General features: G+C 37.1%; 2 protein-coding genes across 2 annotated transcripts; both read right to left on the bottom strand.

Moving 5' to 3' along the window:
* Positions 1 to 562: 562 nt before the first annotated feature.
* LOC131641468 (L-type lectin-domain containing receptor kinase IV.1-like) lies at positions 563 to 3,002 on the bottom strand. Its single transcript, XM_058911761.1, has one exon. The coding sequence runs from the start codon at positions 2,975 to 2,977 to the stop codon at positions 965 to 967; it is 2,013 nt and encodes a 670-aa protein (XP_058767744.1). The 5' UTR covers positions 2,978 to 3,002; the 3' UTR covers positions 563 to 964.
* A 5,445-nt stretch (positions 3,003 to 8,447) lies between these two features.
* LOC131641470 (uncharacterized) lies at positions 8,448 to 9,296 on the bottom strand. The gene has a single exon (XM_058911763.1). It carries the CDS (start codon positions 9,294 to 9,296, stop codon positions 8,448 to 8,450), a length of 849 nt encoding a protein of 282 aa, XP_058767746.1.
* Positions 9,297 to 12,076: the final 2,780 nt, after the last annotated feature.

The following is a 12,076-nucleotide window of genomic DNA, read 5'->3' on the forward strand; positions in this document are numbered from 1 at the left end:
ATGGTTCAAATAAATACACTTGAGAGCACTAGAGTACTCCAATGTGCACTACCTCTATGGCCTATGCGTATGGGTGCACGTGGAGGTCTTCGCTTTGGAAAATTTTGGCCTGCATAAGGAGAATTAAATGCACATGTTCCTAATTCTATAGGCTCAATCAATTCAATAGCACTACATTCACCGACACACAACCTTCACTTACGAGCACCACATATGAGCACGACCTCCTCCATCTCGAGTGTTGATCATATCTAACAGTTGTTTGCACTCCACGCCGGGCAAATTGAAACAGTTCTTACCGTCTCTTTTATATAAACGCGACCATGAGTCACACCTAAATATTGTTCTTACTCAGTCTTGCATAATTTGACTCATTCAAACACGAACTTTAGCATCAAATTACTAACCTTTTGCAAGTATCCTCCCTCTTCACCGAAAAATCATAATCATTATAACAGAAATTTCTACGCCATAGTCATTTTAACTTTTCGTCCTCATTCAAAAACTGAATAATATATATTACATCTTTATGAGATGAAATAATAAAATTGGAATCTTTCAAGAATTGTCATAAATTAGTGTTTTCTTTTTTCTTGGAATTAGTCAATCTATCAATTTTTCTTTTTCCAAAGATCCTCATATTGAAAACTAGTAACCACAAGTGTTCCAACCAGATACAAGTTGAGAAACAACGTAGGGAAGTTTTTCTATCCACACAAAACTCATTTATAATATACTATCATTTATAAAGTTGTCTTATTTTTTGCAACAAGCAAGGATGATTAAACCATATACACATGGATGTTTTCCACTGTAACGTGGCATTCACACTTAGCAAATTTTAACTACTTAAGTTGTAACAATATAAAAGAAAACTTAATTTTTATACTATATTTTTACTAATTAAACACATTTACCTATCAAAGTATACCAATTAAACATACATTTCACATTCATCTTAAAATCATCGACCACTAGAGAGAAGTGAATCAGTAACAGAGACAGAAGTTTGTGTGAATGTCTTGTCTGTAGAAGATGGATATGACATTGGAAAGTCCCCAAAAAATTCATTGTGTCCAAAAGCTAACCCAGAAGAAGATAAACTAAGCAAAGACAAATCAGGCAGAGGTATATCCATCTCCAAATACTGCACAACTTGTCTCATACTTGGTCTAGCCATAGGTTCTGAATGTGAGCACAACATGCCAAGTTTCAAAACCAACTCTACCTCTTCTGAACTATAATCTGTGCCTAGATTTATATCCTTTGCCTCAAGAATCTCACCTCTTTTCCAACAATCAAACACATAATCAACTAGGATTATAGTTTCACTTTCATTTACATGATTTATAGGCCTTCTACCACAAACAACTTCAAGGAGAAATGCACCAAAAGCAAACACATCAGAATATTTAGTGGCCTTACCTGTTCTAGTATGCTCAGGAGCAAGATACCCTATAGTTCCAACCAAATGAGTTGTCTGTGGATCAACACCATGATCATACAACCTTGCAAGACCAAAGTCTCCCAATCTACCATTCAATTCACCATCTAATAGCACATTACTAGCCTTTATGTCTCTATGAATCACAACTTGCTCCCATTCTTCATGAAGATAGAACAAACCTGTAGCAACTCCTTTGATGATTCTAAATCTTTGACTCCAATTCAAGCTCATTTTTGGTTGGTTGTATAGATAGTTGTCTAAACTTCCATTAGGCATGTAATCATAGACCAGAAGCAACTCGCCTTTTCGCCTGCAATAGCCGAGAAGTGGAACAAGATTCCGGTGGCAAAGGCGACCGATACTAACAATTTCCGATACAAATTCCCTCATTCCTTGTCTTGATTCATGTGAAACTCTCTTCACAGCAACCTCAAGTTTGGAACCTGGCATCACACCTTTGTAGACTCTTCCAAATCCACCAACTCCCAATAATTCCTTTTCCCTGAAACCCTTTGTGGCAAAGTATAAATCTTTGAACTTAAATCTATGTGGGCCATATTCATCTTCCCAATCTTCAAGCAACTCAGCAAATTTCTTCCTCCTTTTGATGAAATAAATAGCCCCTAATATTGACATGAAAACCAAACTGAGCAAAATCAAAGGCAACCCAAAAATTAAAAATTTGGACTCTTTTTTCTTGCCAAGTCTTGGTAGCTTAGGAAGTTCAGAAATTACAAAGTTTTGAGCTTGACCATTAAGCCTAAAACTCCAGCCAAGAATATAATGAGAAGTATGAACAGATCCAGTAGCTGATGAAAACCCAACATACATACTATTGTGAAGAATTGGAGAAAGATCTTTGACAATTGACAACAAAGGTTGTTTTGGTTTAACAACATTAATAGGAGCTAAAGTAACATCAATCTTCTTCTTTTCACCATCATATTCAATCCAAACCTGCATAGGATAGCCACTGATAAGGGTCAAATTCTTCAACTGACCATTATTGTCATAATATCCTGCAGGAGTTGAAGTAGCTGATTTCAAATCATTGATATCAATACCAACATGGTTGCCATTGATATCATTAAACTCACTGCTTTGAATAGTATCAAGTTCCACCCCAAAAACATGGTTGCTACTGTTTCCATTGTTGGATTTGTTAAATAGACCAAGGTATTGACTTGGTAGTGAATTTGGTAACCCTTTTGTTGGAGAAACAACAAAAACAATTCCATGACCACTAATAACTGGAATTTCATGTCTTATGGCAAACACAAAAGTAGTTGAGAAAGAAGACACACTTCCATTGGAAGTATTCTTGAAAAGTATAGGATTTGGATAAAAAGCATGAGCCTTTTCTTGGTTGGTGTCATTGGTGAGTCTGAGTAACCCATTGGAGGTTAACTCAGCAATACCATCAAGATACAAATGAGATGATTGGAATCCATTGTTATAGATGAAACTGACATCTTTACTTGCTACCACTGTAACCAGAAAATACAGCACCAACACAAGCTTGAGGGACATGATTATAATTATTGAATAATGCTTCTTTATTCTGTTCATTGTTTATTTATGCTTTCTTACTCTACGTATTGCAATGAATGTCAAAGAAAAAGACCATAAGAAAATTATTAAAAAGAAAATTCCTAATTATTACTATGAAGTGTCATTGTGGTTATTAATATGATTAATACACAATAAACTGAATACTTTTGATTAAGGAGTATTTAGTTAATAAATACTTTTGATGGAATGAGAATTCAAGGAGCTATTGAGGCTTTTCTCCGATGAAGACTAAATTATAACTCAAGATTCATGTATTAACTCTACAAACTCATAGTTATGATTCACTGTTATAATGAGTAGTTAACTCTCTATAGATTAATTCTTATAAGATGATGATATGTAATTACCTTTGTACGATTTTCTCGATTTAATATTATAATTTTATTCAGTTAATCTTGATATTAAAGCTTTTTTTGTCTATTGACGAGCATGAAAATTGAACTTAATAACTAGGTTAAATTACAGTTTTGGTTTCTTGTTTTGATATTTTCACGGTTTTAGTCACCCATTTTCTTTTTAAACAGTTTTGGTCCTCCATTCTAATTTTGATCCAACTGTTTATGTACGGTCATTTACTGTTCATCTACGGTCATGTATGGATCATGCACTGTTCATGAATAAAATTGGGATGGGGGACCAAAACTATTTAAAAAGAAAATGTGGGACTAAAACCGTGAGAATACCAAAATAGGGGTATCAAAACTGTAATTTAGCCTAATAACTATTAAGTTTGATTTGTAAAAAAATGAGGTACTCGATAGGACAACTTTTTTTGTATCCAGTTTGATACAGAAACTAATTGTGGTACTGGACAAAAAATATGACAAGAGAGTGGCAAAATCATAAATTCTTGTCCCCCACTAAATCATGGAACAACTTTTTTTCCGAAGCACAAATTATCAAAAAAACATCAAAATATATATTTTTTACTCTCTTTCTCATTATTTATTATTTTAATCAATAAATATAATATTAATACTTTATATATCATTAAAAGTATTATAATAAAATTATATTAATTTATTCGGTTCAACGATATATCAAATAAAGTCGAGAAAAAAAATCTCTATTTACTTTTTTTCTTCTCTTTTTATTATTTAATATTTTGATTCATAAATATCAATATTTTATATCAATAAAAAATTATATTATATAAAAAAGTATATTATTTTTTCTGCTACATAAACATATTAAATAAAGTAGAGTAGAAAAATTATTTCTTCATCTTTTTTTCTCCTTATTATTTAATATTTTGATTCATAAATATTATATTTTATATATCAATAAATATTATCATAGTAAAAATTATATTATTTTGTCTAGTGTAAAGACATACCAAGCAAAATTGAGAAAAAATTGTCCAGTGCATTAATCATCAAACGCAGTACAATACAAAAAGTTGTCTTGTACTGTTCTGTACTGTCTAGTACTGTTATGTCCAGTACTTTATATTTTGCAAATCAAACGCACCCCATATCTAAAATAGATTAATTGTTTAGATTTAATAATTGATATATGAATAGATAATTGCAAATATGCGATTTAGAAATTAACAAGTTGTTATTGTCTATTTTGATTTCGAACACGCCTAAGGAATTAATGAGTTGTTAAAAGAGGGAGTTATACGTCAAAGAATTAAGTATAACGATCAAGTTAATTTATTGTAAATATGAAAAATCATCTTAAAGAAATAGACACAGTTACCAACACTAAAAATCAACAGATTTGAAATAAGACCTGATTGCTTTTATTCTCTAATAATCTTCAACTATATTTGTTTTATTTTATGTTAAACCGACTTTTTAAGAGAAACTCCCAATTAAATAATTTTAGTACTTTTCAATTACAGAATTGCATTGTCAAAATAGAGAAATCCCTGTTAAAAAGAACTTTGATTTTATTGCTTGGTGAAATTTTTAGTACATTGTTAAATATTCATCACAGACCTTTCCAACTCCAAATACAAAACATTATGGGTGTTCAAAACCAAACCAACCCAATAAAAAACCGCAAACTAAACCAAATCAAATCGAAACTGTAAAAAATCGCATTTGGTTCGGATTAATTTGGGCCATTTTTTAACAAAATCGCACGGTTCGGTTCGGTTTTCGGTTTGTATTTTGTAAATCGAACCAAATCGAATCAAACGCATTATGTTACAATCTAACTTTTACTTAACTCACATCCAACCCAAACTTAAACCTATTAAACCTTAGCCTTATGATTACGAACAATTTTCTCATCCTTACATATATAATTTCAGTCCCGATCTTCTCAAATCTCTATTAACATTATCGCACTTTCTTTGCCACATACATCTTCCCTCTTCTTCTATAATATTTACTCTCTTATATTCTTTCTTTTTCACTTTCTCATTTTTATGTAAATGTTTCATATTTCAGTTTCGTTTTTATCGCAGATCTTCTTCTCTAATCTCTCAACTCTATTTTTTTCTTTTTCACCTTCACTAATCTCTCGTCTCTTCTATTTTTTTTAATAGGAAATGGATTAATAATCAGAGTATAAAAAGTACACGAATTAACTCTATAATAAAAAGAGCCTAACCATCTCCAAGCCTTACAAACGGTCTCCGACCAACAATCAAGGAAGCTAAAGCTTTCGTTTTTAAAAACAATAGCATTCCGCGAGAGCCAAATATTCCAAACCGTAGATAGCCACACCACCGCCCCAATGATTCTAGTCTTGACACACTCAATCTTTCCACAATTATGAAAAAAATTCACAAACTCCTCTCTAGATAAAGTTATGTCAACGCCAACCCAATCATAGAATTTCCTCCACATCCTTTTTGTCACTTCGCAATTAACAAACAAATGCCGAAGCGATTCTTCCTCCGTATCACAAAGAACACATCTAGAATCATTACCATCCCTCAAAATGCCCCTTTTAACCAAAAGATCTTTCGTTGCAAGTTTATTGATAATGAAACGCCAACCAAAGAAAAGAATTTTTGAGGGGGCTTTAATTTTCCAAAGTTGGGATAAAGCTAAAACCAAAGAATTATCAAGTGGAGGACCGAAAAGTTTCTCCCTAAAGCGGTTGTAGCACGAACTCACCGTGAACACACCATTAGACTCCATACTCCAAAGGAAAAAGTCGTCACCATTAATCTGCACATGAATACGTCGCTGCTGTAGCTCGAACAGCAAGTCAGAAATCAGAATGTCACGCTGCTGAATCGAGACAGCTTCGCCGCCACTGTCAGCCGGATCAGTATCTTCACCACCGCCTGTCTCCACCATGTTATGCAGCTGCCAAAGCCAAGTACCAGCCGGCTCAGATTCTATATCACTGTCAGCCGCTCCAATGGACTGAAAACCTGCAGAAAAAACATCAGCAAGATGATTTCTAGCATAACGGTATAACTCCGGATACGCCTCCATTAACGTTTGATGGCCCGACCAACAAGCATACCAAAAAGGTATGTATTTTCCGCTTCGAACATTGCACTTTATAGCCCCCGCAAAATGATTATTGTTGAGATTCTCGTAATTATCCGAGATTAAAATGTCTCTCCACCATATAGAATCCTCTTTCCCCACCACCGAAACGTCACCTATTAATACCTTCACTTTCACTTTACCGTATCTAGCCTCTAATATGTCCCTCCAAACCGCTTCCTTCTCCGTAAGAATCCTCCACTTCCATTTGCTAAGTAACGCCACATTCATAATTTCCACGTTTTTCACCCCTAACCCCCCTTCTACTCGCGGTTTGCACACCGTATCCTAACAAACCCAATTAACCGTTTTTCTTAGCTCACAACCACCCCAAAGAAAATTTCTTTGGATAGCTACTATCTCTTTCAACACCTTCTTAGGGGCCTTATAAAAGGAAAGAGAATATAACGGCACCACACTAAGAACCAAATTAATCAACACCACCCTTCCCGCCATATTAAGGTGTTTACCTCTCCACACGGCCAATCTTCTTTTCACCAACGCCAACATATCTTTCCACATCGCATACTTCCTAGGGTCACCCCCCACCTTCACCCCAAGAAATTTGAAAGGAAGCTTTCCAACTTTACAAGAAAGAAAGTTAGAGGCGGCTTCCAAAAACCATTGATCAATATTTACTCCGTAAAGATTGCTCTTTTGAAAATTAATACGGGAACCGGATATCAATTCAAAGGCTCTTAAGATGACCTTCACACTCCACAAATTTGCGGTTTCTCCCTCGGCTAAAATAATCGTGTCATCCGCGAATTGTAAGATATCTACTTCCTTCTCCCCGTGAAACTTAAAGCCACGAAAATCACCCACCTCTTTGGATTTCTTCACTAAAGCCGTTAGGACTTCCATGACTAGAACAAACAAAAGCGGGGATAGAGGATTGCCTTTTCTAAGACCTTTCTCCACCCTAAAGTCTTTCGTAACGCTACCGTTAACTATAACGGATAAAGAATTAGAAAAGACGCTTCCTTCCATCCACCTCATCCAACGGTCCCCAAACCCCATCTTTCTTAAGATGCATCTCACGAAATTCCAACTAATTCTATCGTACGCCTTTTCGAAATCCACCTTTAAAACCACACAATTTCTCTTATCCCTCATGGCTAGATCAAGAATCTCGTTAACCACTAGAACGCCATCCAAAATGTTCCTTCCCGGAATAAAAGCCAATTGGTTCCTCGAAACCAACTTCCCTATTACCCTTCTTAATCTAGCCGCCATCAACTTTGCTAGTATTTTATATAAACTTCCCACTAAACAAATAGGGCGATAATCCCTCAAGGATTGAGGATTAGACACTTTTGGGATTAAAGTGATGAAGGAAGAAGTACAAGCTTTAGTGAGTATGGCCTTCTCATGAAAATCTTTCACAAAGTTCAATACATCCATTTTAATGACCTCCCAAGATAATTTAAAGAAATCCAAAGAAAAACCATCCGGCCCGGGACTTTTGTTCCCATCACAAGACCACACGGCCTCCTTCACCTCTTCTTCCGAGAAAGGACACTCAAGATCAAACCTATCAACCTCGGATAACGACTTCAACTCTAATCCTACCGACACCGATCTTCCATAATCTTCCTCCTTGAAGAAATCTTGAAAATGGTTTCTAACCTCTTCCTTAATATTGTCAACAGCTTCCACCATACCATCTTTACCTTCCAACGATGAAATCGCATTACGTCTTTGACGATCTTTGATTGCGTTATGAAAAAACTTAGTATTCTTATCCCCTTCTTCCAACCAAAGATTACGAGATTTTTGCCTAAGCATAGCCTCTTTAACGTTCAAACCCTTCCAAATCTCCTTACTAGCACCTCTTCTATCGGCCGTCAAACTGTCATTATCACCCCCGAAATTCTCCACCAATAAACTATCTAGATCATGCATATTGTCCACCTCCTCCTCCACCTTAAGATCTATCCAACCGAACACCTCCTGGTTCCATTTCCTTAAACTCTCACGGAAGCATTTGAGCTTTTCATACAAAACAAAGTCCCCCTTCCTTTGAAAGAAAGCTTTCCCCATTCTACCTTGATGAACTCCTTGAAATCCTTATGCTTGTACCATTCATTATTGAACCTAAAGGGCTTAGGTCCCCAATCAATTTTCCCCACATTCAATCGGATAGGCGTATGGTCGGAAATGTCCCTTTTGTCAATTCTTTGATCTATCACATCCCATTCCTCCATCATATTCCTTGAAAGTAAGAAATGATCTAACCTACTCATAGCCTTCCCATTGTCTTTATACCAAGTGAATCTCCCTCCCACACAATTAACGTCTACCAATTCCATGTTCTCCACAAAGCCAGCAAACTCTTCCATCCCTCTACGAGCACGATTGCTGGTCGCTCCGATCCGCTCATCCCCATTCAGCACCTCATTAAAATCCCCTACAATACACCAATCCTCCAAACCACGCCTGTTCTTCAAATCTAACAGCTCTAGGCAAACCAGACACCTATCCTTCCTATTACACGAAGCGTATACATTAATAAGGTTATAAACTTTGCCTTTCCACGAAATATTTATGCCCACAAAACCTTTTCCACGGAAACTATAGTTCACTGACAGTGCCCCTTTACGCCACAGGATCACCATACCGCCTGATGCCCCTACCGAATTGCACGCAGTCCAGTCCACCTCCTTACGACCCCAGAACTCCCAAGCTAAAGAGTCACTGAAACACTCAATCTTTATTTCTTGGATGAAGCAAACATCAATTTTATTCAAGTGGATTAAATAACTAACTCTTTTCCTCTTCAAAGAGAAACCGCCTCCCCTAATGTTATAAGACATTAGATTCATCACAACAGAGTTAACGACACCTTCTTGCCCTTCGAGCCCTCCAAATCTCTCCTCTCCATGGCTTCAATTGCCTTCTCTAAATCACCGTCTTCCTTCTCACTCACTACCCCCAATCTAGCAATGGCAGACCACACCTTCCTTCCCACCTCTGAAGCACCCATGGCTCTCAAATTGCTACGAGCTATGTCGGAATCAGTAACAGAGTTACAGCAAGAAAGGGACTCACCAGAAAACGCCGCATCTTCGATTGGGTCAGATTCTGCTTTCTGAGTCTTGTTCCTCTTCTTCAAAGCGAAGCTCCTGGGTCCAGTATTCTTGAATATGGTAGCAGACATCGAGACTTTCTCTCCCAGGTTGCCAACAGATTTTTTCTTCCTCTTAGATTTGCTCCTCTGTTTAGTTGAACGGAACTTGCTACAAGCTTGGTCGAAGGTGGAAACTTCTGGAAAGTTGTGGGCCTCTTGCTCCACTGGCCCACCAATATTTAATTTCTTTTTAAAACCCAAAACGCCCCTATCGTGCTTTCTTCTAGAACCAGCTTGTTGGGCCTCCTCTGCCCCAGGCCCATCAAAGCTTAAAGACTCTATTCCATCTACCGGCCCAGCTGACGCAACACTAAGGCCCACAGGGGAACCAAAATAGAGAGACTCTCCAACTTTACTAACATCTGCACAGCTGCCCCTATCATCATCAGACACAACACCAGTTATAAACCTCTTCGCCTCGATATCACTCACCCCACCTTTTACGAGTAAGTCAAAAACCTCCTTTTTACTTTTAGCCCTCAAAAACTCCTTACTTTGTGCAACATTCTGACTTTTTCCATAGACCTCCTCCTCTATGTCAAGACACACATTCCTAGACCCGTCACCATCATCTTCTTCCTTTCTGTCCTTGAAAACCGAAACACACTGGTTGATAACCAGGTTTTCCTCCGCCGTATCATCCCCAGAGTCAGACGGAGACGATATGTCTTCCCCGTTGAAACTCCTTCTGTTATAGCTAAGAAGTCGCAACCCCGGGTCTTCGATCAAACTCATCACAAAAACATTCCTTCCAATCGAGACTTTCACAGCGCCGTCCACTTTGTTCTTCCATTTTGTTTTGATACAAATTCTGGCTTCATCCATGAAGATACCGGAGGACGTCTCATCATCACAACACACGAACGATCCTCTACATTCTGCTATAGTTCTGAACAAATGATGATTCCAAGCGTGACAAGGGATCCCATAAATTCTGATCCAAGTTAGTCTCTCCGAGTCTACATCTGTCGGTTCCCATGGCCTCAATGAGCTGAACCACTGACTCCACCATACCTTTCTCTCTTCAATGAAATTCTCCAGTTCACCTCCCACCAGGTCTTCAAGCAAACACAAATTTGGCCCCAACACAGTCACCCTGAGGGAAAATAAGCCTTCTTTCGCGAATACTTTCTTGAAATCAATCACCAGGTCAGGGTTTTTAACCACACCGGTAAAAGCTTTCCTGAATCTATCAACATCTTCAATGTCAGGGGAGAAAGACACATTCTTTAACGTGCTAACCTCACCGGAACCGTCAGAGGAGAATGGTTTGTTTTGAAGTGCATCAGCAAAGGTCCTACTGCTCGATGCAACACCGCTACTTAAGCCTTTAAACAATCCTCCAGAAACAACTCTACCAGCCTTATTATAACCAACGTCATCTTTACCTCCTGGGGCCAGCTTTGTCTCCTTTGTCCCTCTCTTGAATCTCAGAATATTTGCAAAAATTTTCCTCCTTTCCAGCACCACGTTATCCATCTTTGTAGCTAACAGCATTTCATCCTTCACATTAAAGAAGAGAACGAAGCCATATCTCCTTCCTCTTTTGTCCCTCTTAGGTGGAATAACCACCTCGTCTATCTTACCAAAATCCTTGAACTCGAAAAAAAGATCCTTTGCCTTCCAATTCTCTCCAAATTCTGTGATAAAAACTGTAGTGCTGATCTCCCCTTCCTCCGTCCTCCTCTTTCCATATGAACCCCCTTCTATATCCCACTTGGTGTGCCGAGAAAAAGAACCTTTGTGTCTACTAATAACCTTCCAACCACCGCTGCGTAAAGAGGTATTGGCAGCCGGAGCCACCATGATGAAACCGCAAGCCCTAGCTAATCAAAAAGATAGAGAGAGGAGAGACTTTATGTCTTCTATTTTTTTGTTTCATTATAATAATTTTTATATTGTTTTATGCTATTATTTTATGTTTAATATTCCACTTTTGTCTAATTTAAGTTTTACATATTAAATGGAAAATTGTTGTCAAAATATGACGAGTTTTATTGTTATTTGATAGTGTATGAATGTCTAAATACAAAATTATGTTATCATCTATATGTGTATGTATGGCTCAATAAAATATTTGTAAAAAACCGAACCGAACCAAACTGCATTAGTTTGGTTTGGTTTGGTTTGGATTTTTTTTAAAAGCCAACCGAACCAAACCGCACGATTTTTTCTCTTGCAGTTCGGATGATTTTTTTGTCAAAACCGTCAAAACCGCACCGCGAACACTCCTACAAAAAATCCTATATACAAGCTCTTCAAAATGCGTGTGTCATACCGATTTCTAATTTTCCAAGCCTTGTCTCAAAGGTATTGTCTTTGAATAAAGATATTTGAGGATGCTTGAAGAGCAGGACTCTAACGTTGCATGAATAATTTACATGGGAGTTTGATCACTAATAAAGGTACCATATCAGTTAAGGAATCAGAATTATGCGACAAAATCATGAAATTATATAGTCTAAT

The sequence above is a fragment of the Vicia villosa genome, unplaced genomic scaffold (assembly GCF_029867415.1).
Source record: "Vicia villosa cultivar HV-30 ecotype Madison, WI unplaced genomic scaffold, Vvil1.0 ctg.003770F_1_1, whole genome shotgun sequence".
In the NCBI taxonomy this organism is placed as follows: Eukaryota; Viridiplantae; Streptophyta; class Magnoliopsida; order Fabales; family Fabaceae; genus Vicia; species Vicia villosa.